Below are 25,067 nucleotides of genomic sequence, written 5' to 3'. Positions count from 1 at the left end.
ATTCAGGCTTAAAACCACAAGAAAAGTGCACATAAATTTTGTGACTATAAAAGAGTAAATCATCTTAGACAATTAGACCTCAAAAGTTCTGAGTCACAAAAATACCTATTTGAACATGATATCCTGGGCTGGATCCTGGAATAAGAGAAAGGACCTAGTGGAAAAGCTGGTGAAATCTGAGTAAAGTCTGTAGTTTTAATTACCATTTTTTTGTTTATGTTAATTCCTCAGTTTTGATGACTACATTATGGTTATAGAAGGTGTTAACCATTAGGGAAAGCTGAGTGAAGGATATATGGAACTATTATCTCTTCTTGGCAACTCTTTGGTAAATTAAAATTACCTAAAAGATTTTTTTAGGGGCACCTGGGTGGCTCAGTGGGTTAAGCCCCTGCCTTCGGCTCAGGTCATGATCTCAGGGTCCTGGGATCGAGCCCTGCATCAGGCTCTCTGTTTAGCAGGGAGCCTGCTTCTCCCTCTCTCTCTATGCCTGCCTCTCTCCCACTTATGATCTCTCTCTCTCTGTCAAATAAATAAATAAAATCTTAAAAAAAAAAAAAAGAAGAAGAAGAAGGCGGCGGCACCTGGGTGGCTCAGTGGGCTAAGCCCCTGCCTTCGGCTCAGGTCATGATCTCAGGGTCCTGGGATTGAGTCCGGCGTCCGGCTCTGCTTAGCAGGGAGCCTGCTTCCTCCTCTCTCTCTCTGCCTGCCTCTCTGCCTACTTGTGATCTTGCTCTGACCAATAAATAAATAAAAATCTTTAAAAAAACAAAAGATTTGTTAAAAAATCTAAAAATAGTATCTGTTTTGATTTAAAACAGCCCTCTAAAAAAAATGTCTCAAGCTAAAATAATTTGCATTGTATTTACATTGTAATCACGTATTTAGATTTTTTTAAATCTGAAAAACTTGAAGTAGTTGAAACTGACCCACGTGGAAATGTTTTGAATGGGTGTCTCAATCTTAGATTAAAATGTGTTGAATGCCTTCTAACTTACCATAAGGAAGTGCCTTAAAGAAATTGATCCAAAAAAAATTCAGGAAATAATTTTGCTGAGTAGCTTTAAGAATTTAAGCTGATTGTCCAATATTTTTATTTAAAAACTATTTCTATAATAGATTTTCACCCCCCCCCCACCACCAACAAATGTGTTTATCAGTAAGGTGTGTCTAAAATGGATATTTTTCTTGTTTTATTTTCTGGGTGTGTTTGGAAATAGACTGGTGCTTATCTTGACACTGCCCTCCACATCACCTTCTGAAATAATTTGTTTTGGTGTGTTTGGTATGTTTGAAATGTTCCCAATAACCACAGACAGGAAAGTTACACCTGGAAGGAACTGATGGTGATACATGTTGCTACTAATAACTTCTTCATGTCTCCTTTCTCTTTAACTCTCACCAAAACCTTCTCATCGATCAACATAATTTTCCCAAAATTATTCACAGACTCTGCTGGATAGAGCATAATAATCAAGAACTAGAGATTCCTTGAGGCTTGGGGAATACTATAACAGAGATACTTTTCTGATTTTCTCCCAAATGGTGATGTGCCTTAGTTCAGCAAACCTAGTTCTGCTGTCCTCACTGAACATCATGGGCTCTTAACTCTTTGCTTTATCACACCAAATCAAAGTGTAACCCAGCCAATTCCTTTCCAACTGTGCTCTACAGAGCTGTGGGGTCTCACGATCCTGTTTCAAAGTGTCCGGAAGAGAAACAGGTGAAACTTGGCTTCTGTTGATACAACACTAATTTTTTGGTGGTTGTTTTTAATTTGGGGTCCTGGAGAGGATTTTGTTGGGAACAGGAAAAAAAGTGTTCTGTTACCAAATAAAGGGTTTGAAAATACAAGCGCTCGAGGCCTGTTGGTAGAGGGGTTTCCTAGTTTTACTTGTTTTCTGAAATTTCCCTGAGAAGGTCCTCCTGCTCTAGGCCAGCTCAGTGAACTCCTCTTTTTGTTGTTGTTGTTTTGTTTTGTTTTTTTTTCAGGATGACTTACTGTCTTTGAAGGTCGTGAGTGTGCTACATCATCTCAGTATCAAAAGGGCTATCCAGGTCCTGAGGATCAATAACTTTGAACCGAACTGTCTGGGGAGGCAGCCGTCTGACGAGGTAGCACCTGAGGTTGAGATTCCCGCTGCATGCACTCTCCATGCACGGGACAGCTGTGCGGGCAAAACAGACACACGAGTCTTCATGGGCCGGCAGGGAAGGCTTCTGCCATCCTCAGAGCCTCAAGTCCAGCCTCATTACCTTCTCGGGCTTTATTTTCCTATATCCCCCCCATTGTGATGGCTCTACCTGTGTAACCACAAAGATTGTGTTTTAATTTCCCTCCCTCCTTTTCTCAGGTGTCTCTTATTTTCTTGCCTCCTTAAGCCACAGAGTTAAATATCACTCTAGAGACTTGTTTTCCTAAAGCACTGCTTCATGAGTTTGTGAAAAAAGCTTGGAACACTGGCACGGATGCCTCAAAACAAAACTGAGATTAGCAGACCCCTTTTCACCTTTTCTGTAAATACTTAGTGGGATGTCGAGGGAATTGTGCTCTAGAAGGCAGACTTTGTAGAAGGTGCAGTTTGAGTGTTTGGGATCCCACAGTCAATGGACTAACGCTCCTTTTATTTTGTTTTACTTTTTTCATAAAAAATAAAATGTTCCAGAATTCATTGTTTATGCACCACACCCAGTGTTCCATGCAATACGTGCCCTCCTTAATACCCACCACCAGGCTCACCCAACCCCCTACCCCCCTCCCCTCCAAAACCCTCTGTGTGTTTCTCAGAGCCCACAGTCTCTCATGACTGAAGCTCCTGGTGGTTGTTTGTTCTCACAGAACAGCGTCACCCCGTCCGAAGTTCAGCAGTGGACCAATCACCGGGTGATGGAGTGGCTGCGCTCCGTGGACTTGGCAGAATATGCCCCCAATCTCAGAGGCAGTGGTGTCCATGGTGGGCTCATGGTAAAACTCTCTTTTAATTGAAAAACTGACTTCTCATTTTGTTTCCATCAGTCAAATGAGTTAGGACATTATCAGTTTGCTTGTCATAATCCTAGCACCATCAAACTGAGCCCTCCTGTAACCATTTCTAGGGAGTCTTTACTTTCCGAGTATTTTTCCCCATCATGTATTTGTATCATGTAGGGTTAGATCAGATTTCAATCCATTGTCTCTTATCTTATGTGACCATCTGGCCACTGGTTCTCATGTGAGGCGCAGCACCAAAGGCGTGAAACACCTGCCACATCCAGATTCTATTTCTGCACAGTGATATAAGGAGTCGCCTTCCAAAGGCTCCACTTTGGGGAGCTACAAGCCCTAACTTTGGAATGCATGGATGTTGGGAACGGCTCTACTTCTCACTGGCTTAGGCAAAATAAAGATCTATAGCTTGAAAATCAAAGTCCATGCTCGGTCTCTCTGGGCTTTTGCGGGATCATTGGTGATGACTAAATGAAGGAACTTTGCCAATTACAAAGCGCAGGGCAGACATGCATGATACACAGTGCCTTAAATGACTTTTTTTTTTATAGGTTCTAGAACCTCGTTTTAATGTAGAAACAATGGCTCAGCTATTGAACATCCCACCAAGTAAGACCCTCTTGCGAAGACATTTGGCTACTCATTTCAACCTTCTGATCGGGGCCGAGGCCCAGCACCAAAAGCGTGATGCCATGGAGTTACCAGATTATGTACTCCTGACAGCCAAGGCCAAAGTGAAGGTTGGTTTAGGCTTCTGTCTTCTAATAACTGGTTAAAGCAAAAACTAAAGCTGGGGCTTGGTTTTGACCTGACTGTCCCATTTTCTGGAGTTTCCTGAGTCTTGTGGATGGGTTAATGATCTGTGCATCTTTAAGAGTAATTAAGAAAATGCATTTTTGCAAGTGTCTTTCTGGGGGAACCATTGCTCACATTTATTCTATTAGAGTTAACAGTGATGAAGAGGATGACGTTGGGATGCAGTCAATGTATTGCCAATGCAGAGTCCATGACTTGGGCTCAAACATTGATTGCAGTTGTTCTATGGATAAATCCAGCAGAAGAGGAAGATTTCTCACACAGATTCAACTTGTCTGGCTTGCAATGAACCAATCTTGCAAGTTAGAAAAAGATACTTAAGAAATGACTCAAGGTAGACCAACAGAGAATGGCTGTTTCTGGGTATACCCAGATTCATGGGTCATACCAAATTCAGATTACATTTTCTTCTTTTTAATCATTTCTCTGTGAACTCTTATGAGTCTGTTATCTCAACCAACTTAATGTGGAGATAGAGTTTATCAGCTCTTCTGCAAATTTGTACTAATTTCTTTATATATAGAAATATAGATATTTCTCTCTCTCTCTCTCTTTTACCTCCTCTACCTGCCTGACACTTTCTCATTAGCTCCCTTTCTCTCTTAAGAGATCTGCCAGATTTGAAACTTCTCAACGACTCTGTTCTATTTAAATTCTCACCATCAGCCTGATCACCGTCTGCTGAACTGATAGTCTCAGGGACTATGCAGTGACTCAGATGGAATTTCTCTTCCAAGTATCATTAGAAATTCTCTCTCCAAACAAGCGAGGATTCCTTTAGCAACCTCAGTTCTGTTATGGAAGCATAGCCGGCATACAGGATAATCCTAGCTTCCCCTGAAAAGAAAACACAGTTAGGACCATTCTCTTTTCCTGATCTGAGATGGGAAAACCTTGCAAAACTGGATTCATCCCTGAGAAATATCATTGCATTAAGTCCTGTTTAATCAAAAACTAAGGCTCTTGGCATTTTTTTGCGTATCACCGTGACTGCGCAGCTAATTGGGGTGAATAAGTAGAACAAGCTTAATCTTCTGAGATTCATAATCTGGATCATTTATTATATTTGGGCACATCAATCATACACACACAGGGTGCTTTTATTTTTGTCACACCAATTTAATCATCCAATTGCTTTTCTCTGTAAATGGAGTGAATATTTGAATCATGCATATTCTCAATTCTCTGCCATATGAGTTTTATTAAATCCCTGGATGTTTGCTTTTCTTTTAAAGCCAAGGAAACTTACCTTCGGCAATTTTTGGAAACTGAGAAGGAAGAGACAGGAAGATAGGGAAAAATATATTTGCCCTATGGAACTGGGACATCCATCAGGAAGTACCTCTAAGAAGGGATTTAAACCTGGATTGGACACGCGTCTGTATGACGAAGATGATTTGGACTGGTTGGAGCAGGTAAAGGCAATAGGACATGCCTGTTTTCTTTCAAGTTCCTCCAGCCATGAAACACTAAATGGAAACTTGATGCACTGTGTCTACTAATCAGTTTTTTCTCTAATATCTGAAAATATAATAAGAAAATAATAGTCAATAGCTTCCCAGTTGCTTGCTATGTCCCAGGCACTATCCTCAGCAGTTAACGTATGTCAGCTTTCACTGACAGAGCCTTGTCATCCTCAGTGTAGGGGGAAGGAAACCGAGGCACGGAGAGGCTGAGTAACTCACCTGAGATAGAAGAGCAGCTTGAAGACCTGGGCTTCCAAGCTGCCAGGCTGGGCTGTTCACTGATGTTATACTGTCTCTGGGTTATGGAAGTCTGTGTATTAAGTCAAGTGGAAATACACAGCTCATGTAGTCTTTTTCAATGCAAAGTCCTGGATTTGAGTATTGCCCCCTAGTCACCAATCCTTTGAACTCATTGTCAATATCAGAGCATTAGGCTAGAGGTGCCAGTAAAGGGACATTTTGGCTCATTCTTAGCCTCTGGTTGCTGTAACGAAAGGAGGTATCCCCAGAAGTGTTCTGTTGCTCCCAGCCCGTTTCATATCACTTGCATTATTTCTTCTTCGACTTCTCATTTTGCTGTCCTTTCTTTGAAATGATGCAACCGAGTAGGTCACATGATGGGTGTGTTCTTTACAGATGGAGGATTCAGAAGACACAGTGAGACAGATACGGGTGTTCACCGAAGGCATCAACAATCTAACGGTAAGTCTGTAAAACGAAGTTAAAATGTTATTCTACAGGGGCACCTGGCTGGCTCCGTTGGTGGAGCGTGCGATTCTTGATGGGGTTGTGACTTCGAGCCCTACGTTGGGGGTAGAGATTACTTAAAAATAAAATCTTTAAAAATGAGAAGAAGTTTAAAATAAAAATGTTATTCTAAAAAGATATTTAAAATAACCCCAAAGGACTGCATGTTTTAACGGAGCGTGTGTCGTGCCGAGCTCCTGCTTCCTGTTTCATGACCCCATCCCCTTGTTTTCCAGCGCAAGTTAAAGGAGGACGACATGTTTCGGGATTTTGCCGCCCGTTTCCCCAGTGCCAGCATCACTGACGAGGACTCCAATGTTTAATCTGAGCACTTGGACGAGCATGAGGAGCCCCTTGGCTTTCCTCCACCTGATTTTTCAAACAACTCAAAGAATCTAGAACAAACAACAGATTATATACAATTGATCATTCCACCTTCTCGGAAATGGACACGGAGGCCTGGGTTGCGGGGGACAGCGTGTGCCTATTCCGAAGACGCCATGAAAAATGAGACACTGGTGAATGAGAGTGTAGTGGTCTGTCCTCTATTTAATGTAAAAATCTGTGATATATTTAAAGTGTTGCATTTAATATGAGTGTTTTACTGTAGCGTTTCACGTTCCCATTCAACAGTACCCAGGATTTGGGGATCAGGAAGCAGTGCGTGGATGATCTCGTCACGTCAGTGTGTCAACACTGTAGCTGTCAGCATAGGACATCACATGCTTTCAAAATCCGTATGTGGAATTTCCTCAAGTGTTCCACGTGCCTGCTAAATGCCAGTAGCCACCTCCACTTGCCACCTCTTGCCCTATTTTATATATTTTTCTAAATACGTGTATATATTTAGTACATAGAAAATAGAACTTTTATTTTGTGACATACAGGAGATGATGAAAAGCAAATGCAGTGCTCCAAACAGTCATATACCAAGTGGTCCTCGAAAGGTTGGGATGATCTCTCCTTCTCCAAGCTGAATTTTAATGATATTAAAAATGAGTTAATATTGATCATCCCAACTAAATTAGAGTATATGAAATGCCCCTTCTCTGATGACACATCACCCAGTTAATTGTTGAAGAGTTGAAAGTTTCAGCCTTCATCTTGGATCCTTTAGCCTCAAAAGGAAGAACACCAGGGACATTTGAATACTATTAACTCAAATGAATTCAGAAGTTCCCCCCCAAATTTGTAGAAATTTCTGAAGAAATCAGACCCAAACAAAAACCTTCACAGTATTAAGCTGCTTATTTTCCTTCTTGCTGAGTATCTCATGACATCAAAATACTAACCATCTACCTACTGTTATTAATTGTATATTTCTCAGGCTATCAGTGGATGGGATTTTGTTATGTTAAGCTGAATATGCATCTGAACATTTCGTCTCAGAGTTCAGTAATGCTGAGGCTGCACAATGAGTTTTAGAATGGCTATATATTGATGAGAAAACGTAATTCATGTTTTTAGCACAGGGCCCAGATGACATTTATTTCTAAAGGAAATAGCGGTGGCAAAAACTTACTGTGTTTATCATTATTTTTAGGGGTAGTCGAAAAAATAACCTATTTTTTATTCACTACTACACTTCCCACGATAGCCAACATGGTAAAGACACGTCACAAATTGGTGTGGGGAGAGGCAGTTCAGTATGTGCCCATGGATTTGCTTATAAATTCTATTTGAATATCAGTGGTGTGATCTTGCAAGTTCTTAGCAGGTTACCAAGCTTTTCAGCAAGGGCCTATAATACCAAATTACTGTTTATTCGTGACTAAAATGATCTGATGCTAATAATAATCCTTTACTCTCTACTATTCATTGTCTGGTAACTGTATTGGACTCTTACATGCTAGTATTGTTTTTAATGTGAACATATGTCACCATTTGAAAAACAATTTCTTATTCAAACCTGGTTAAAAAAAATATGCCAGAAGACTGTTAGAGATGCCAAATATTCTTTATTCAGGGCAGTGTAACATAACTGATGATATGTGATAAAGTTAAATATTTTTTTGATGAGATATATTTTATTTACAAAACATTGTGCACTGCTGGTTTTAACATATGAAAAGAAATAAAGTCAGTTGATAATTGTCTCCTGTTTTTATGCTCTGTGACTTTATTTTCCTTTGTGCAGAATACCCAGTAGGCTTTATTTCTGACCTATTAGAACAGTGACACAGATGCTTTATCATTTGCAAACTCCCATAAATTTCATGGGGGAGGGTTATAGCATATATCGACAGGTAGAAATTTGAGGGCTCTGAGGAATTTCTGTACAAAAGGAAATAGGCAGCTGGACTGGGTGGGGCGTAAGGAATCCTAGCAGAGGGGTTATTAGAAAAGCAAAGGGAAATGACTCGCCATCAAAGTTGAAGAAGTTTGTTTTAGAAGGAGATGTATATTCCTTTAAAGAACTAAATACTGTCTTTAAGTAAAATTTGAAAAGCGGAAACCTATCTTGGAAGAGATTGCCCAATATTAGAAGTGGAGTGAACATCGCTAGAGAAGAACAGATGTTTTGGTGAGAGTTAATCATCTCTAACTTAATAAACCAGCAGGAATGTGTGAATACAACACACCTCATTGGCAAACAGAGAGACCGGGCATGTTTGTTTAGCTGTGTGTCTATGTGCTCAGCTACGCCACGTCAATGCTGAGTCAGAAAACTGGGACTGCATTACCAGACATGACTTCACTGTAAAACACCGTAAAACTTCTCCGAAGAAGTCATTCTGCATGAGCTTCATACGTTCGATCTCCGGAAGCAGTATTGATCAGGTGCAGAGGAAATATGGGGCAAAACTCATCGCAACAGTTGCCTCCGAAGGACAGCAAAGAGGATTCCAGCATCTGTGAGGTTGTCAGCGAGGCTATAGTCCATGCAGCTCCGAAAGTGAGGGAGTATCTTGGATTCGAAGATCCTCTGAGCAATCTGTGCCCAGCTTCCAACACTCTGAACGAGATCTTCTTAATCCACTTCATCACTTTCTGCCAAGACAAGGGAGTGGATGAATGGCTCACCACCACCAAGATGACCAAGCACCAAGCTGTACTGTTCGGGGCAGACTGGATTTGGACTTTCTGGGGAGCCGACAAACAGATCAGGCTTCAGCTGGCAGTGCAAACTCTGCAGATGTCTTCCCTCCCTCCTGTGGCATCTCAGCCCTGTGACATGTCCCCTCCAGAATCCAGGGCAGGGGGGTCTTCCAGGAAGAGAAGTCGATTTGATAAGCTTGAAGAATTCTGTCACTTGATAGGAGATGACTGACTGGGCCTGTTTATCATCTTTGGGGTGCCAGGTAAGCCCAAAGACATCAGAGGAGTAGTCCTGGACAGTGTCAAAAGTGAGACCGTGCGGGGCCAGTTGCCAGGACAGAAGGCCGTGGCACAGTTTGTCCTGGAAACGGAAGAGTGTGTGCCCATCAGAAAGCTGCTGGGGAACTGTCTGAGTAAGAAAGATGGGCTGAGAGAGGTGGGCAAGGTTTATATTAGCATCCTCTGAACTGGACGTGGGCAAAGAGACTGTAAGGCAAAAAGGAAAAAGTATTTCAGCGAGCTCATCCACATGCATCATCCCAGCATGGGATTTTTTTTTTTTTTCTCTACCCACCCTCCATTGCAAGAAAATAATCACCTGGATCAAAGCATATAATGTCATGACAACGGGGGGGAAAAAACCCTGCTCATATTGCAGAGAAAATTAATTTATTCAATAATAAAAATAAGAGGAGAGAATAAAGTCAGCCTTGAAGTTTGATTTGCTAAGAAAAAGTCTTTAATTGTTTAATAAGTCTAGAACTGTAAAGTGTAAAATGTATTTTTACTGCTTGGGTGGGAGGTGGCAGGGTGGGGGATAAGCTGGTCCGTGAGACTACAGAATGGGATTAATTACACTGACAGCACCAGTCCGATTCAGGACCCCTAAACAAAACCTCATTCCCTCTCTTCCTATGAGCTCTGCCCTTGATCCCATCTCCTCCCCAGCTGCTTTTTCTGCGCACAGAGACTCTTGGTAGGATTCACTTTGGGACTTGCTTGAAGTGTCCACTTTCCCTATGCGTTAAACACAGTGACCCCTGAGGTGCCTGGGTGGCTCAGATGATTAAGCATCTGCCATCAACTCAGGTCATGATCTCAGGGTCCTGGAATTGAGACCCACATCAGGCTCCCCGCTTCTGCCTCTCCCTCTACTACTCTGTCTGCTTGTGCTCTCTCACCCGCCCTGTCAAATAAAACATTTAAAATAGGGGCGCCTGGGTGGCTCAGTGGTTTGGGCTGCTGCCTTTGGCTCGGGTCATGATCTCAGGGTCCTGGGATCGAGCCCCGCATCGGGCTCCCTGCTCCCCAGGAAGCCTGCTTCCCTCTCTCTCTCTCTCTGCCTGCCTCTCTGCCTACTTGTGATCTCCGTCTTTCAAATAAATAAATAAAATCTTTAAAAAAAAAAAAACATTTAAAATAAATAAACAGTGACCCCTATAGCAATCCCTCGTAATGATGATTAACATGTATCCACTTATAAAAAGCATCTTTGCTTAAAAGCCTGGGTGGAATTGTAATAGTAGTAAAAGAGAGGAAAACTAAGTGAAGCAAAAAGTGCTTAGGAATGTAAATGAAAGATTCATTCACATGATTGGTAAATGCCTAGTTTTATGTCAGGTGTTGTCCTACACCCTTCCAATCCAGTAGTAAGAACAAAGTCCCTACTCTTGGCGATTTCTCTTTTAATGATGGAAGACTGACAATTGACAAATATATGATTATATAAAATGCATCTTAAAAATATATCTAGTGTTATGTGAAAGCACGGATAAAGGGATAGTGAGTGAAGGGGGTACTACTATATATGGGATTTAGGTTAAGGAAGACCTCTGAGAAGGGATAATTGACCAGAGATCTGAATGAAAAGGGAGAGCATTAGTACAGAGAGATCTGGGAAAGAATGTTCTAGGCTTAGAGTACTGCAAAGGCAGAGCCTGAAATGGGAGCAGAGTCAATGTGTGTAAAGCAAAGCAGAGGCGGCTGGTGTGAATGGAGTCCAGGGAGCCCGGGAGAGAGTAATAGGAGTTGAAATTGAAGTACCCAGCAAATGAAACAAGCAAATCACCCTTGTGAGGACCCAATTTTATTGTGAGTGATAAAGGGACAGACAGACATGCCTTGATCAGATTGATCAGACTTACTCTTCAAAAAAAATTTCTCTTAGGCACCTGGGTGGCTCAGCTGGTTAAGCCACTGCCTTCGGCTCAAGTCATGATCCCGAGTCCCTGGGTGGAGTCCCTCATTGGGCTCCTAGCTATGCGGGGAGTCTGCTTCTCCCTCTGACCCCTTCCCCTCTCATGCTCTCTCACTCTCTCTCTCTCAGATAAATAAATAAAATCTTTAAAACAAAAAACAACACCTCACTTGATTACTGGGTGGCGACTAGGCTGTAAGGAGGAAAGAGTGAAATCCGAGCCCATGGGAGCAGCTGGGAAGCTGTTAAAAGAGTTGAAGGTAAAGCATACAGCGTTTGCTGATGATTGGATGTAGGGATGAAATCTACCACAATTAATGCTGTATTTCCAAACATCTTAAATATTAAGGATGCAAGGGAAGAAATAAAGGCACACACTTTGAATGAGCCTGGAAGCTACCCTGACACTCAATGTTTCCTTGGCATATGTGGACCCTATCTGTAGCAATGCTGTGTCAAGGAAACTATCAAGAAGGTGGTTAGGGTATGGGGATGAGTTCAATTAATTTGAAGGAGATGATGCTTGTGATAACATTTTTCCATACTAAATTATAAGCTAACAATAATTTTGGGAACTCTAGTACAAATTGTAAATATCCATGTTCTAAACAACTGGAAGATATAAATCAAAGACGTACCATGTCTTCTTTTTTTCATGAAAATAAAAATGTGAAGGTTTTGCTGATTTAAAAAATATTGTATTTTTTAAAAATCTGCATTCTGCTGTAAAAAAGTATGGAAATACAGAAAGTTAAGCCTTCGGGAGTCTCACCCTCTCTCCATACCCACTCTCTCCAGTTTGCTGGAGAGTTAACATTAAGAATATTGCTTAATTAACAATTCTGCTTAATTAAGAATTTGCTTAAGAAATTTGCACAATTAAGAATTAAGAATTTTGCTATTAACTAAGACGTTTTGAAGAAGTTTTAACTAAAAGTAGCTCTCTGACAGAAAGTCACTGGATTAATCTGGGTTTTAGATATAATAAAACCCCATTATAAAAATCCTTAATACTTAAAATTATTCCACGCAGCATTGGCTATAATTTGCAGGGCCATAATTTGGTAAGAAAGCTGAACAAAAAGTTTTTATCCTAAGTGAGCAACTGCACTTTTAAGAATTCTTCCAACTGAAAAATTATGTAATTCTTAGTGACTCCTAGGTACATGTGTTACTGTTTACACTGCATGAAACATATTATTGCCTGCTGACAGGATTGCAAATGAGTTCTTTTAATTCAGAAGGAACCTTACTGTACTTGATGTCTGGGAAAACAGTAAGTATTTTTCTAGGTCCTCTAACTCTGGTCATGTCTGTCCACTAACGTCTTAGGGAGATAGTAAGACAAAAAGAAAACACAGGAGGGCAGGGTGAGGACAGGAGTCTCAACTTCCTGCTCAGAAACCGAGAGATCCCTGAATATAAAGTAATTCTGTAAAGATTCATAATTCTTTTGTCCCTAAATTTGTATGGTATAGGTCTTGTAATTAATTCACTGTCCTAGAACATACAAACTGGAGAGTACAAAAATCACAGCTGTATTGACCATGAGCTTAATTCCAATGACTACCATTTATTTATTTTAAGATTTTATTTATTTATTTAGCAGAGAGAGATCACAAGTAGGCAGAGAAGCAGGCAGAGAGAGAGGGAAGCAGGCTCCGTGCTGAGCAGAGAGCCAGATGCGGGACTCAATCCCAGGGCCCTGGGATCATGACCTGAGCCAAAGGCAGAGGCTTAACCCACTGAGCCACCCAGAGGCCCCATGACCACCATTTATACTCTGCCTTCTGCAACATAACTACTTAAATCACAACAGCTCTGAGGAAGATCTTAAGGTTCCATTTTCCACGACACTGAAGCTCAGAGATGTTAGATTTTCTCCAGAACACAAAAAAACAGAGCCTGGATTCAAACCCCATACCCATCTGACCAAAAGGCTGTACTTTTAATCTTAAAAACAGAGGAGACGGTAGCTCACCATGTGAAGACAGAAGCAGGGATTGGAGCCATATATCTACAAGCTACTGCAAACCATCAGAAGTGAGCAGAGAGGCATAAACAGATTCTCAGAACTTCCAGAAGGAACTGTTAATCTTAAAACTGTCAATTATTTTACCAGCAAAAATGAGTTTACTAGGGATTAGCAGAGACTTGCAGTTTAGGACATGAATGCTACAGCAAAACCATTGGCATGTATGGAGAACAAATGAGAGGACTGCTTTGTTACAAAGAAGGGAGTTGGGAGGGGCTGTTATGGATGAAAAGTCCTAGAGAGTAAACTGGGAGTTTGTTGAGGCATGTTGCCTTTTCCTTAGCTAATCCTGACAGTCTCTTCCTGACTGGGCTGTTTCCTGCGGGGCTTAGTAAACTGGTATCCACTGGCAAGACCTGCAAGGTACTCTCTGTTCCTGGTGGGGTCTGTACTTGCTGGCTAGTGGTAGGATGTGAAAGCTCCCTCATCTGGCCTCTAGACTTCATTTTAAATGATATTTCCTTTTATTAATTTCTCCTGCTAACACCTGGATTTGGGGTTTTTCGCATCTAGAACTGGTGAGAGAATAAATGTTATTTTAAGTCACTCAATTTGTGGTACTTTCTTAGGGCAGCCCTAGGAAACTAGTCCATTTAACACACTGTACTTCTGCTTTGGAACAGTTATGAGATGGTAAAAGGCCAGGAAAGATGAGAATGGTGATTATCACGAATACTTGTCCCTATCTGCCAATTACCCTCCCCCACCCCCCAACAATACTGATTGATGTCCATAGCACAAGGAATGCTTGCACACACACTACTCTGGGACACCTGCACCCCCCTGCTCTACTTGGTATGCTTACCAAGAGTCAGTCGTGTTGGTTCCCAGTTATTCCTGTTACTGTAATTTTGTACTTTGGTTAAATATTATAGTACCTATTAAAAACAATAGAGGATAATTTTTTAATGGTTGTACATTAATCCATCCTAGGGTTGTCAAAATAGGTTTCAATCCAAAATGCCTCGAGGCAGGAAGACCTTGAACTCACCTCCTTTACAGACACACAAATCTACAACTTTTTATTGAAATAGAGGAGGGCAGAAAAAAAAAAACTCATTTTAAAAATGACCATTAGGGGCGCCTGGGTGGCTCAGTGGGTTAAGCCGCTGCCTTCTGCTCAGGTCATGATCTCAGGGTCCTGGGATTGAGTCCCGCATCGGGTTCTCTGCTCCGTGAGGAGCCTGCTTCCTCCTCTCTCTCTCTCTGCCTGCCTCTCTGCCTACTTGTGATCTCTCCGTCAAAGAAATAAATAACATCTTTAAAAAAAAATAAATAAAAATAAAAATGACCATTATTGGGGCGCCTGCGTGGCTCAGTCATTAAGTGTCTGTCTTTCCCTCAGATCATGATCCCAGGGTTTTGGGATTGAGCCTCCAGCCCCGCTTGGGGCTTCCTGCTCAGCAGGGAGCCTGCTTCTCCTGCTCCCCCTGCTCATGCTCCCTTTGCTCATGCTCCCTCTTGCGCTCTGTCAAATAAACTTTTTAAAAAATCCTTAAAAAAAAGAAAGAATGACCATTATTTTTGAGGTCTTGATGAGGTCTTTTTGTAATTCTAACCTGATCTACAAAGGAGCTAACGAAATCATTAATAACAGTCACAGCCTATGCACACAGGGCGCTCACTGTAGGCTAACAGTTCACCCAGAGCTTTCGCTATATTTACTTGATTAGGATCAACCCAGCCAAGAAAAAATGAAGTCAAGTTTTAAACAGAAGTAGTTTGGCTAGAGGCCATCCTTTTAACTACTCTCAGATACGGTCTCGTTCTTAGAGTATATCACTTGCACCAGCTCAAGACTTCCTTAAACCGAGAAAGTGTGGAAAGGCAGCAATGGCAAAGGAGCAGGGCCCTAAGGTAAACTGCCAGACTCTTGTGTCATCTGAAATCCCAGTCAGATCACATTTGCCTTCTGTAAGCCACATTTTTTCCCCATCCCTTACAGTCCTCTTTGGACTCAGTGCGTTTGTATGTATGTATTAAAAAATTTTTACCTTTTTGTTTTCTTCTATTAGTTTTTCCTATTTTGGGGCTATCTTCTTGCACATTTGACTCCAAGCGGACTTTGCAGGCCCGCCTATTTCCTGTTTTTCCCCCGTAGGGGCGGGGCAAGGTGGGGCGAACCTGCGCAGTAGCGGCCTCAGAGCCGCCCCTTGACTCCCGACTGCGCTTGTCCCATCCGGCTTGCCGTCCTCGCGACCATGGCGGCTGCCGCGCTCTCCGCTTGGCTGACCCTGCAGCCGGGGACCAGGACCTTGCGTGCTTTCTGTACCTCCGTGTCTCCGGCCACCCGCTCCGCGATACCAAGCCCGCGTGAGTGTCTGTCGCATCCCCTCCGGGCTTTGCGGGAGGTGAGAGGGCGGAACACCGAATCCATGCTAGCCGCCGCGGTGTCGGAGCCCGCACCGCCTTGGGGAAGCCGGTACGTCCTTTGCTCCCGGTAGCAAAGCCGCAGGTGTGGGTCTCTTTTCTGTACCCCTGTCATCGGATTTTTAGTCGCTGATTTCTGCTTCTGGATGGGCTGGACGTTGCGAGCTTTCTGCCCCTAGCCCCTTACAGTGAGTGACCCGCGCTTTCTGGTCCTCCCTTTGCGCGGCCACTGGCACAGGGTCACGCTAAGTACTGGTGCCGGGTGATGTTTGTTGGGCAGTGCTGAACCATGGGTTTTCTCGAACGTTAAGAGAAGCATACAGCTCTCGTGGGACAAATTGCCGCTCTGAATTCGAGCCCTAGGTAGGCCACCAAATGGGATGACCTTCATTCAACAGACATCATTGAGATGACCTTCATTCAAGACACTTGTTCTTACTTGGAAGAATCTGTGGAAAAGACAGATCTGTTAACGGAGTCACACTATATGCAGTGTGAGGTGCTGTAATGGAAGCGTGAATAGAGTAACGGGCATTGAGGAAGAGCCCTCGGGAGGGAATCGGGGAAAAGCTATGTCAAAGAGGGGGCGTGTCCAGTCATTCACCAGGTGCTGTCCAAGCTACCGTCTGTACAATCGCTAATCTTTGTATTACCAAGAGTTCAGTCTAGGCCACCATCTCTCACTTCTACAGTAGTTTCTTTACTGGCCCCTATTTCTGCTCATGCTTTCCTACCTTGAATTCTCATAACTAGAGTGAAGTATTCACACTTGATCTTAGCCAAAAGGCTGAGAAGCGATAGAGTCAAGTATTCAAAAAGCGAATCTTCCCTTGCCACTCCCTTGTTCAAAATCTGTGAATGATTCCTCATTGCTTTAAGATAGGATAAATTCCTTAACTTGTCAGAGTGGCCCTTTATCGTCTTAATGATTGTGTCTTGTAAGTTTTTTATTCATTCTGTAAATACTTAACCCTACTGTTTGCTGGGTAGTGTTCTCGATAATGGGATATAGCAAGGTCTCTCACCTCATGAAGTTTATATTGTTTTGGGTAAGTCAGACTATAAACAAAACAGTGTCAGTACAGTGTCAGGCGGTGATTAGGGCTTTGAAGGAAAATAAAGCAGGGTATTGAAAATGATAGATTGGAGGAGTACTGGCTATAGGGTAGATAAAATTTGAGTAGTTAGGAAAGACCTCCTTGAGGAAGTGACATTTGAGCAGAGCTCATGGCATGGTATCATGCCAAGATCTGGGGGGAATAGCATTGTTGACATAGGGATGTGCAAGTGCAAAAGCCAGGAATTGAGAACAAGCTTAGGGGTGTGATCAAGGAAGAGAAAGAAAGTCAATGAGGTAAATGAACATAGGTAAGTGGTAGTCTTAAGATGTCAGAAAGAGGGCGCCTGGGTGGCTCAGTGGGTTGAGCCTCTGGCTTCTGCTTAGGTCATGATCTCAGGGTCCTGGGATCCAGTACTGCATCAGGCTCTCTGCTTGGCAGGGAGCCTGCTTCCTCCTCTCTCTTTGCCCACTTGTGATCTCTGTCTGTCAAATAAATAAATAAAATCTTTAAAAAACAAAAAAGATGTTAGAAAGATAAGTAATGATCTGATCTTACACGGCTTTTAGGATTTTATTTTAAGTTTGGGATTATACTGGAGGGTTTTGAACATGGAAGTGATATAATTATTTATTTCAGGAGAGGAGGAGCAGAGGGAGAAGGACAAGCCGACTGCTGAATGTGGAGCCTGACGCAGAGATTGATCTCATGACCCTGACTGAGATCATGACCTGAGCCGAAATCAAGAGTCAGATGCTTAACCAGCTGAGCCATTCAGGCACCCCTGATTTATACTTTTAGAATATCACTGACCCCTGGGGCACCTGGGTGGCTCACTCAGTTAAGCATCTTCCTTCTTTGACTTGTATCATGATCCTGGGGTCCTGGGATCAAGCCCCGTATCAGGCTCCCTGCTTGGTGGGGAACCTACTTCTTCCTTTGCCCACTGCTCCCGCTGCTTGGCCGCGCTCTCTCTCTCTCTCTCTCTCTCTCTGTCAGGTAAATAAATAAAATATTTTTAAAAAATCACTGTGTGAAGAACCAACTTTTGTGGGCTAAAAGTGGAACGGCTAGGAGGACTTAACTGATGGATTTGATATGGGGCATAAGAATAAGTCTCGGGAAGCAGGTTAGATTCTTATCCTGAGTAATCGGATTATTGGCAGTATCATTTACAGGGGTCAGGAAGTCTGGAAGAAGAAAATTAAGAGCTCTCTTAATGATGTATTGTAGTTGAGGTGCTTATTAAATATTTCCAACTTCTTTTCTTAATGTCCTTTCTGTTCTAGTCTCAAATTTCAGCTATCTTGAACTATTCCCATTGATTTTACATTTCCTTTTCTGTGTAGAAACTTTCTCACTTGCCTGTTCCCAGCGCTACCTCTTGCTCATCCTTAAGGTTTAGGCTTAAAATCCAGCTCTTCAGGGCAGTTCTCTCCAACTAACTAAGTTTTGTCTTCTGCTATATGTTGCCCTTAATAGTATGACTATTTATTGAAATCACTTGTTAAATATCTTATTTGACAGACCACATTCTGTGAAAGCAAGGTCTGTGTTTCTTTTGCTCATTGCTGCCTTCTCCGTTTCTGGTATACAATATCACTCAAATGATTGAGTGAATAAATGAATTACTATCAAGGGATGAATAAAAATGTGTCAGATAAAGAAATGAGATGGGGAGGCAGAAGGGGACAGAAGCCAGACAGGTGGAAGGGATGCACATTTCAGGCAGAGGGGCCAGTAAGTTTGGAGAAAGTCCACAGGCTCTGGTACTGGAAGTTTAGTTTAGCTGTGGGACCTTGTGAAGGGAGATAAAGCTAGAGATAGAAGTGGTTCAGAGTGTGGAGAGTCCTATATGCAATCCTGTTGTCACCCTAACTCTTTTTCTCGGCTCTAAATGACCTCTAAGGATAATAATAGTACTTCCAGTTGTTGTGAACAATAAGATTAAGTGAGATAATGAAAAGCATGTAGCATAGTGCCTGGCATGTGAAAGTGCTGCATAATTATAGCACTGTATGCTGTGATGAAGCAGAACATTTAGAGAGACGAAAGCTATATACTGTATGTAAATAACTTACTGTCTTCTATAGTTATATGATTTATTAGGAATGGCCATGATTTTTGTTTTTACTGGCATTACTGTAACATTGGCTAATATGTTCTAATATGCAATACAGAAGGAAAAACAAAGGTTTTTGTTTTTGTTTTTGTTTTTGTTTTTGGTAGAACCAAATAATGCCAAATATGAACAAGTATATTTATAGTTAAAACATTTCCATTCAAATATCTTTAAAGATGTAAAGTTCTTATTTCTAACTAGATATTTTAATTGGGAAAGTGAGTTTGATGATGAACCTTAACATTTATTAAAAATATTTCTTTAGGTGATTAATTCACTATATCATCAGTCACAATACATTTTTTATTTAAATAACTGGACTTTGGGGCACCTGGGTGACTCAGAACCCTGAGATCATGAGCTGAGCCGACGGCAGCGGCTTAACCCATGGAGCCACCCAGGCACCCTTGAAATCTACTTTTAAAGAGATTCTAAAACTTTCTGCTCAGGGTCCTGGGATCGAGCCCCACGTCGGGCTCTCTGCTCGGCAGGGAGCCTGCTTCCACCTCTCTCTCTGCCTGCCTCTCTGCCTACTTGGGATCTCTGTCTGTCAAATAAATAAATAAACAAAATCTTTAAAAAAAAAAAAATAGTAACTGGACTTTTCTTAACTATTTCTGACTTTTCATTAAGATGATTTAGTCCCAGAGCTTACAGAAAATGGATTATTATTTCATTTTCATGAATACCTGAAATAATCTCAGAGTTTTGGGATCATGATCACTGTTGAACAACTGTACATACTCAGTTCTCTGTAACTACTGTGTTGTCTTTTAGGTACAGCAGGCAGAACACCCAGATATGAAAGACCACTGAGAAGAAAGGTAAACAATGTGCTCTACTACATATTATCTTTATGATCTCTGAAGTTCTAAAGTGAGGCAGATATTGATGATCAGGCAGAAGAATGCTGCCCGAGAAGGCTTCACAAGGGGATGCATACTTGGTGACTGCCAGAGCTTTGGCTCTATTCTTTGACTGGTTTTTGTCAGTACCCCAAGAAATGGATCATCTTTGAGAAATAGACTCACATATTCCTGGGAAATAGGTATATAAACTAGAATATAGAATTATTTTTGATGGTGCTTTTAATAATTATGAAGCCTGGGATGTGTGTATTAATCTCACCAGTTTGGTCTTACGCTGTAGGCAAGTCTATAAAAGAATCCGAATCCTAAGGTCACTTGTTGAGGATGGAGTCAGAACAGAGACAAATTATTAGATGGAAGTTAACTGGTACCAAATTATAATTATCTAGAGTAGTTATTTTCACAGGAATATTATCTTCTTCCAAGGCGTACACTACCCTAGTTTTGGTATTGCATTATTGGGCATTGCCAGATTTTGCTTCTTTAAAACCCTACTTTTATATGCCAGCCGTCCCCTTCTAATGAATACAGTTTTTTAAAAAATACGTGTATGTTAATGTGATTGACTAAACTGTCACATACCTGTTCTCTGAAACTAGGAGACATATAATCTCTCATTATATATGTATTCAGTTAGTTTAACCTACTTACTTATTTCTTTTTTTTTTTTTTTACTTTTTTTTTTTTTTTACTTACTTATTTCTAAGTTCATATTATTTATTTCTTATTTCCTCTAGTTCTCAGTTATCAGTGTCTTCTCCTGTACTGACTTCCATCAATAAAGTTCTGAAAACTATTTTAACTTGGGAAACATTCACCACCTTACACTGGTTCAGCTTATAATTTTTCAACTTTATAGTGGTGAGAAAGCAGTACACATTCAGTAGAAACTGTTGTAGGAATTTTGAATTTTGATCATTTCCTAGGCTAGCATTATGCGGTATGAGCTTGTGCGATGCTGGGCAGTGTCAGTTAGGTATAGCCACAGAGTCATGAGGATAAATAACCAATATACTTAACAACCAGTCTGTACCTTATAACTATTCTTTTTTTTTTTTTGTAACTTTCAGTACAGTATTCAATAAATTATATGACATATTCAACACTTTATTATAAAATAGGCTTTGTTTTAGAAGATTTTGCTCAAATGTAAGCTAATGTAAGTGTTCTGAGCACATTTAAGGCAGGCTAGGCTAAGGTATGCTGTTTGGTAGGTTAGGTGTATTAAAAGCGTTTTTAACTTATGGTGTTTTCAACTTAAACAGAGTGTCCAATAAACCCATCATAAGTTGAGGAAGATCTGTATTTCAAAATACATTGTTACTCTTCAACAAAATGTAAAAAATTTGCTAAAAGTCTAAATCCACAGAAATTTTTAGTGAAGGAAGTGTGCTATTAAAGAAGATCCTTACCAGAAGCTTTGCAGAAACAGTGCAAAAATATTAGGTAGATTTGGTGTTTTTCATTTGAATAGCAGCAGCTTTATGAGAGGTCAGATTTTACATCAGTTGCAATTCTGCTTGTGTTTCTTTTTTTGTAGGTTTTTTGCTTTAAAATTAAAGATCATATTCATATTTAAAATACTAAACCATTTTATGTTCTATAGGCACTACCTCCTAGGACAGAGAAAATGACTGTTGACCAAGATTGGCCTAGTGTTTATCCTGTTGCAGCACCATTTAAACCTTCTGCTGTACCTCTTCCCATTCGAATGGGCTATCCAGTAAAAAGGGGGGTGCCCATGGCAAAGGAGGGAAATCTAGAACTATTAAAGGTAAGGTCAATTGCTGATTCATTGGCTAAGAATTATTTCTAAAGAAATGCTGGTCCTCTTCCCACTCCTACCCTGCCTTGTACTTGAGGGTTCAGTATGTAGCAGCAGGTATTGTATTTTAGTTTAAACTTTTTTTCAGGTAATAATGGATGATACATTCTGATTGTCCATGGTAGAGAAGACTCAAAGAGTCCTGAGCATTTAAGAATATAACCAGTTGATCCTATGGCTTCCTTTCTGGCTTTTTCTTTTCTATTGTATTTTTTCTACCTATATCTTTCAAGTGGAACTCAGAAAAATGAAATGACCTAATTTGAGATTGAGAATTGTGACTGAAATTTACTTTTTTTTTTGGTAAGATTTTATTTATTTATTTGAGAGAGAGAGGGTGAGGAACCATGCACACAAGAGAACACCAACGGGGCAAGAGGCAGAGGGTGCAGGGCTTGATCACGGGGATCATGACCTTAGCTGAACACAGGCGCCTAAACAGCTGAGCCACTGAGGTGTCCCTGAAATCTACTTTTAAAGATTTTTATTTATTTTTGACACAGAGAGAGAGAGCACAAGTAGGCAGAGAGGCAGGCAGAGACAAAGGGGAAAGCAGGCTCTCCACCGAGCAGAGAGCCCAATGCAGAGTTCAATCCCAGAACCCTGAGATCATGAGCTGAGCCGACGGCAGCGGCTTAACCCATGGAGCCACCCAGGCACCCTTGAAATCTACTTTTAAAGAGATTCTAAAACTTTCTGCCAAGAAAAGTAGAATATCATTTAATATTGTTATAGTCCTTCAACTTCTTTATTTCGTGAAGCAAAATATGTCATATTCAATGCTTCAGTTGGTAGCATCTATAATGATTTATGAACTATAAGCTTTTTTTTGAAGATTTTATTTATTTATTTTTGCAAGATAGATCATGAACACGTGGGAGCATGAGCAGGGGGAGGGGAAGAGCAGAAGGAAAAGAAGACTCCCCACTGAGCAGGGAGCCCAATGCAGGGCTCAATCCCAGGATGACCTGAGCCGAACACACACACTTAACCAACTGAGCCACCCAGGTGCCATGAACTATAACCTTTTTAAAGAAAATATGAATATGTTTTGCCTGAGAAGGCATATCTTAGATGGTTCATGTTATATACGGTAAAATTGTCATAAACTGTGTTTTCCACTATATGAGAATCTTTTTCTTCTTTTTTTTAATTGGAAGTATAGTTAACACACAATTTTACATTAGTTTCAGGTATACAACGTAGTGGTTTCACAAGTTTTTGTGCTATACGGTGCTCACTACAAATGTAGCTAGCATCTGTCACCATACAGCCCTATTACAATATCATTGACTATATTTTCTATGCTCTACCTTTTGTCCCTATGATTTACTTACTCCATAACTGGAAGCCTTTATCTCCCACTCCTCTTCACCCATTTCTCCCATCCCTCCATGTCCCTTCCCCTCCAGCCACCAGTTTGTTCTTTGAATTTAAGGGTCTGTTTCGGCTTTTTGTTCATTATGTTTTTAGATTCCACATGTAAGTGAAATCATATGGTATTTTCTTTTTCTGACGTACTTCACTTAGCATATGTATGCTACTTTTATATGCTACTTTTATATGCATCGCATATATATATGTTTAGTATTGAAAAACCGAAAAACAAAAAATAAATTGCTAAAAGATGGTGGTTAAAAAATGAGATGGTAATATGGAGAAGGAGTTGACTGCTGCTAGAGAGGGGTAAATGAAATTTGGAAATCTGAATGTTTCAAGGGATAAAAGAAAACAAACATTGAAGAAATTTATCATTTCTTTAAATGAAAGAAGGGAACTTAGTTTAGGGGTGTTTGGATAGCACAGTGGTTGAGTGACTCCTGATTTTGGGTGAGGTCATGATTTCAAGGTCGTGCGATCGAGCCCCACATTGGGCTTCGCACTCAATGCGGAGTCGGCTTGAGATTCTTCTCCCTCTCCCTCTGCCCCTCCCAGCTGTGTGCACACATGTGCACGTTCTCTCTGTCTCAAATAAGTAAATCTTTAAAAAGCAGTTTCTACTGAGGGTTGCTGGGGGGAGGGGGTTTGGGAGAAGGGGGTGGGACTATGGACATTGGGGAGGGTATGTGCTTTGGTGAGTGCTGTGAAGTATGTAAACCTGGTGATTCACAGACCTGTACCCCTGGGGATAAAAATATATGTTTATAAAATGGTTTTCCCTTGGGGGGAAAAAAAAAAAAAAGACAAAAAAAAAAAAAGCAGTTTCTAGAACAGTATGAATCCATTTATGTAAAGTCATATACATGTATCTGTTTTTTAAAGAGATGTCTAGAAGGATGTTAACCAAAGTGTTAAGACTGTAGAACCTTGAATAATTTGTATGTCTTTTTGTATTCCAGGGAAATTAAGATGATTAAACAATAATCTGTGTCCTTGAGTGCTTTTAGTTTTATAACTAAAATATGTGTACCTGTAGATTTTTGGCAGGAAGAGTACTATAAGAACAGCATTTTTTCCCCCCACAACGGCCAGTCATCATAAGATACATCATGAATCTATATTTCCCAGAATTCATTTATTGAATTCATAACACATGTGACATAGAATTAATATTGTAAAAACTAGATTTTATTTATTACAAGGTTTGTTGTGCTTAGGATTTAGTTTTATGAAATTTTTATTTTATGTTTTTGAGGTAGTAGGTGAATTTATCCTTTAAATTTCTCTATTTTAGATCCCCAATTTTCTGCATTTAACTCCTGTAGCAATTAAAAAGCACTGTGAAGCTCTTAAAGGTAAGTGATTGTTTCAGTATATGAACTTAACAATAACTTTGAACATAAAAATTTCATTTCTAATGATAAAGGGGTCAGTTCATCAAGAAGATATAACATTTGTTTATGCACCTAAATTTACGCATCTTAGTTTATGCACCTAAGATAGGAATACCTAAGTATATAAAGCACATATTAACAGAACTGAAGGGCGAAACAGATGGCAGTATAGCAATAGGAGACTTCAATATACCATTTCCAACAATAAATGGATCAGTCAGAAAATCAGTAAGGAAACACTGAATATAAACTATATGTTAGACTGGATGGGTTTAGGAGATGTTTACTGAACGTTGCATCCAAAAGAAGCAGAATACAGATTCTTCTCAAGCACATATGAAACATTCTCCAGAACAGATCATATGTTAGAGCAAAAGACAAGTCTCAACAAATGTTAAAATACTGAAGTCCTATCAGGCACCCTTTCTGATCACAGTGGTATAAAACTAGAACTCTATTATAAGAAAAACCCAGAAAGTCTTCAACAAAATATTACTTAATCAAATTCAACAGTACATTAAAAGGATCATGTCAGATCAAATGGTATTTATTTCAGGAATGCAAGTATGGTCCAACATAAAAATCAGTCAGAATGATGTATCACATTAACAAAACAAAATTAGAAGAAAACATAGGCAGTAAGCTCTTTGACGTGAGTTTTGGCAATGATTTTTGGATTCGATACCAATAGCAAAGGCAACAAAAGCAAAAATAAACAGGTGGGACTATACCAAACTATAAAGCTATAGCACAGCAAAGAAAA

The 25,067-nt window shown here is 40.6% G+C and overlaps 2 protein-coding genes and 1 pseudogene across 5 annotated transcripts in view; all 3 read left to right on the top strand.

Moving 5' to 3' along the window:
- Window positions 1-2,295, top strand: part of LOC309870271 (liprin-beta-1-like) — a gene marked incomplete at both ends in the record, with an annotated part of 44,158 nt that extends 41,863 nt beyond the window's left edge. Inside the window, one exon of the mRNA XM_082742451.1 lies at window positions 1,993-2,295. Within this exon, the coding sequence (XP_082598577.1) occupies window positions 1,993-2,295 (303 nt within the window). The remainder of the gene's footprint in view (window positions 1-1,992) is intronic.
- Window positions 2,296-7,421: 5,126 nt separating this feature from the next.
- Window positions 7,422-9,566, top strand: LOC309868697 (rab15 effector protein pseudogene; annotated as a pseudogene). Its single transcript has one exon. The product of its transcript is annotated as a rab15 effector protein pseudogene (transcript).
- A 5,881-nt stretch (window positions 9,567-15,447) lies between these two features.
- LOC309868522 (small ribosomal subunit protein mS35-like) overlaps window positions 15,448-25,067 on the top strand; it is a 44,134-nt gene continuing 34,514 nt past the window's right edge. The window contains exons 1-4 of one of the 3 annotated variants that reach the window (XM_082738449.1): window positions 15,448-15,599; window positions 19,614-19,660; window positions 21,312-21,479; window positions 24,205-24,265. In XM_082738449.1, coding sequence (XP_082594575.1) covers window positions 15,488-15,599; window positions 19,614-19,660; window positions 21,312-21,479; window positions 24,205-24,265 — 388 coding nt within the window. In that variant the 5' untranslated portion in view covers window positions 15,448-15,487. Of the gene's footprint in view, window positions 15,709-19,613; window positions 19,661-21,311; window positions 21,480-24,204; window positions 24,266-25,067 lie in introns of all 3 variants that reach the window. The other 2 variants (XM_082738447.1, XM_082738448.1) reach the window with 2 other exon arrangements.

The sequence above is a fragment of the Mustela nivalis genome (genome assembly GCF_964662115.1).
Source record: "Mustela nivalis genome assembly, chromosome: 7".
NCBI lineage: Eukaryota > Metazoa > Chordata > Mammalia > Carnivora > Mustelidae > Mustela > Mustela nivalis.
This window is presented reverse-complemented; position numbering and strand designations above follow the sequence as displayed.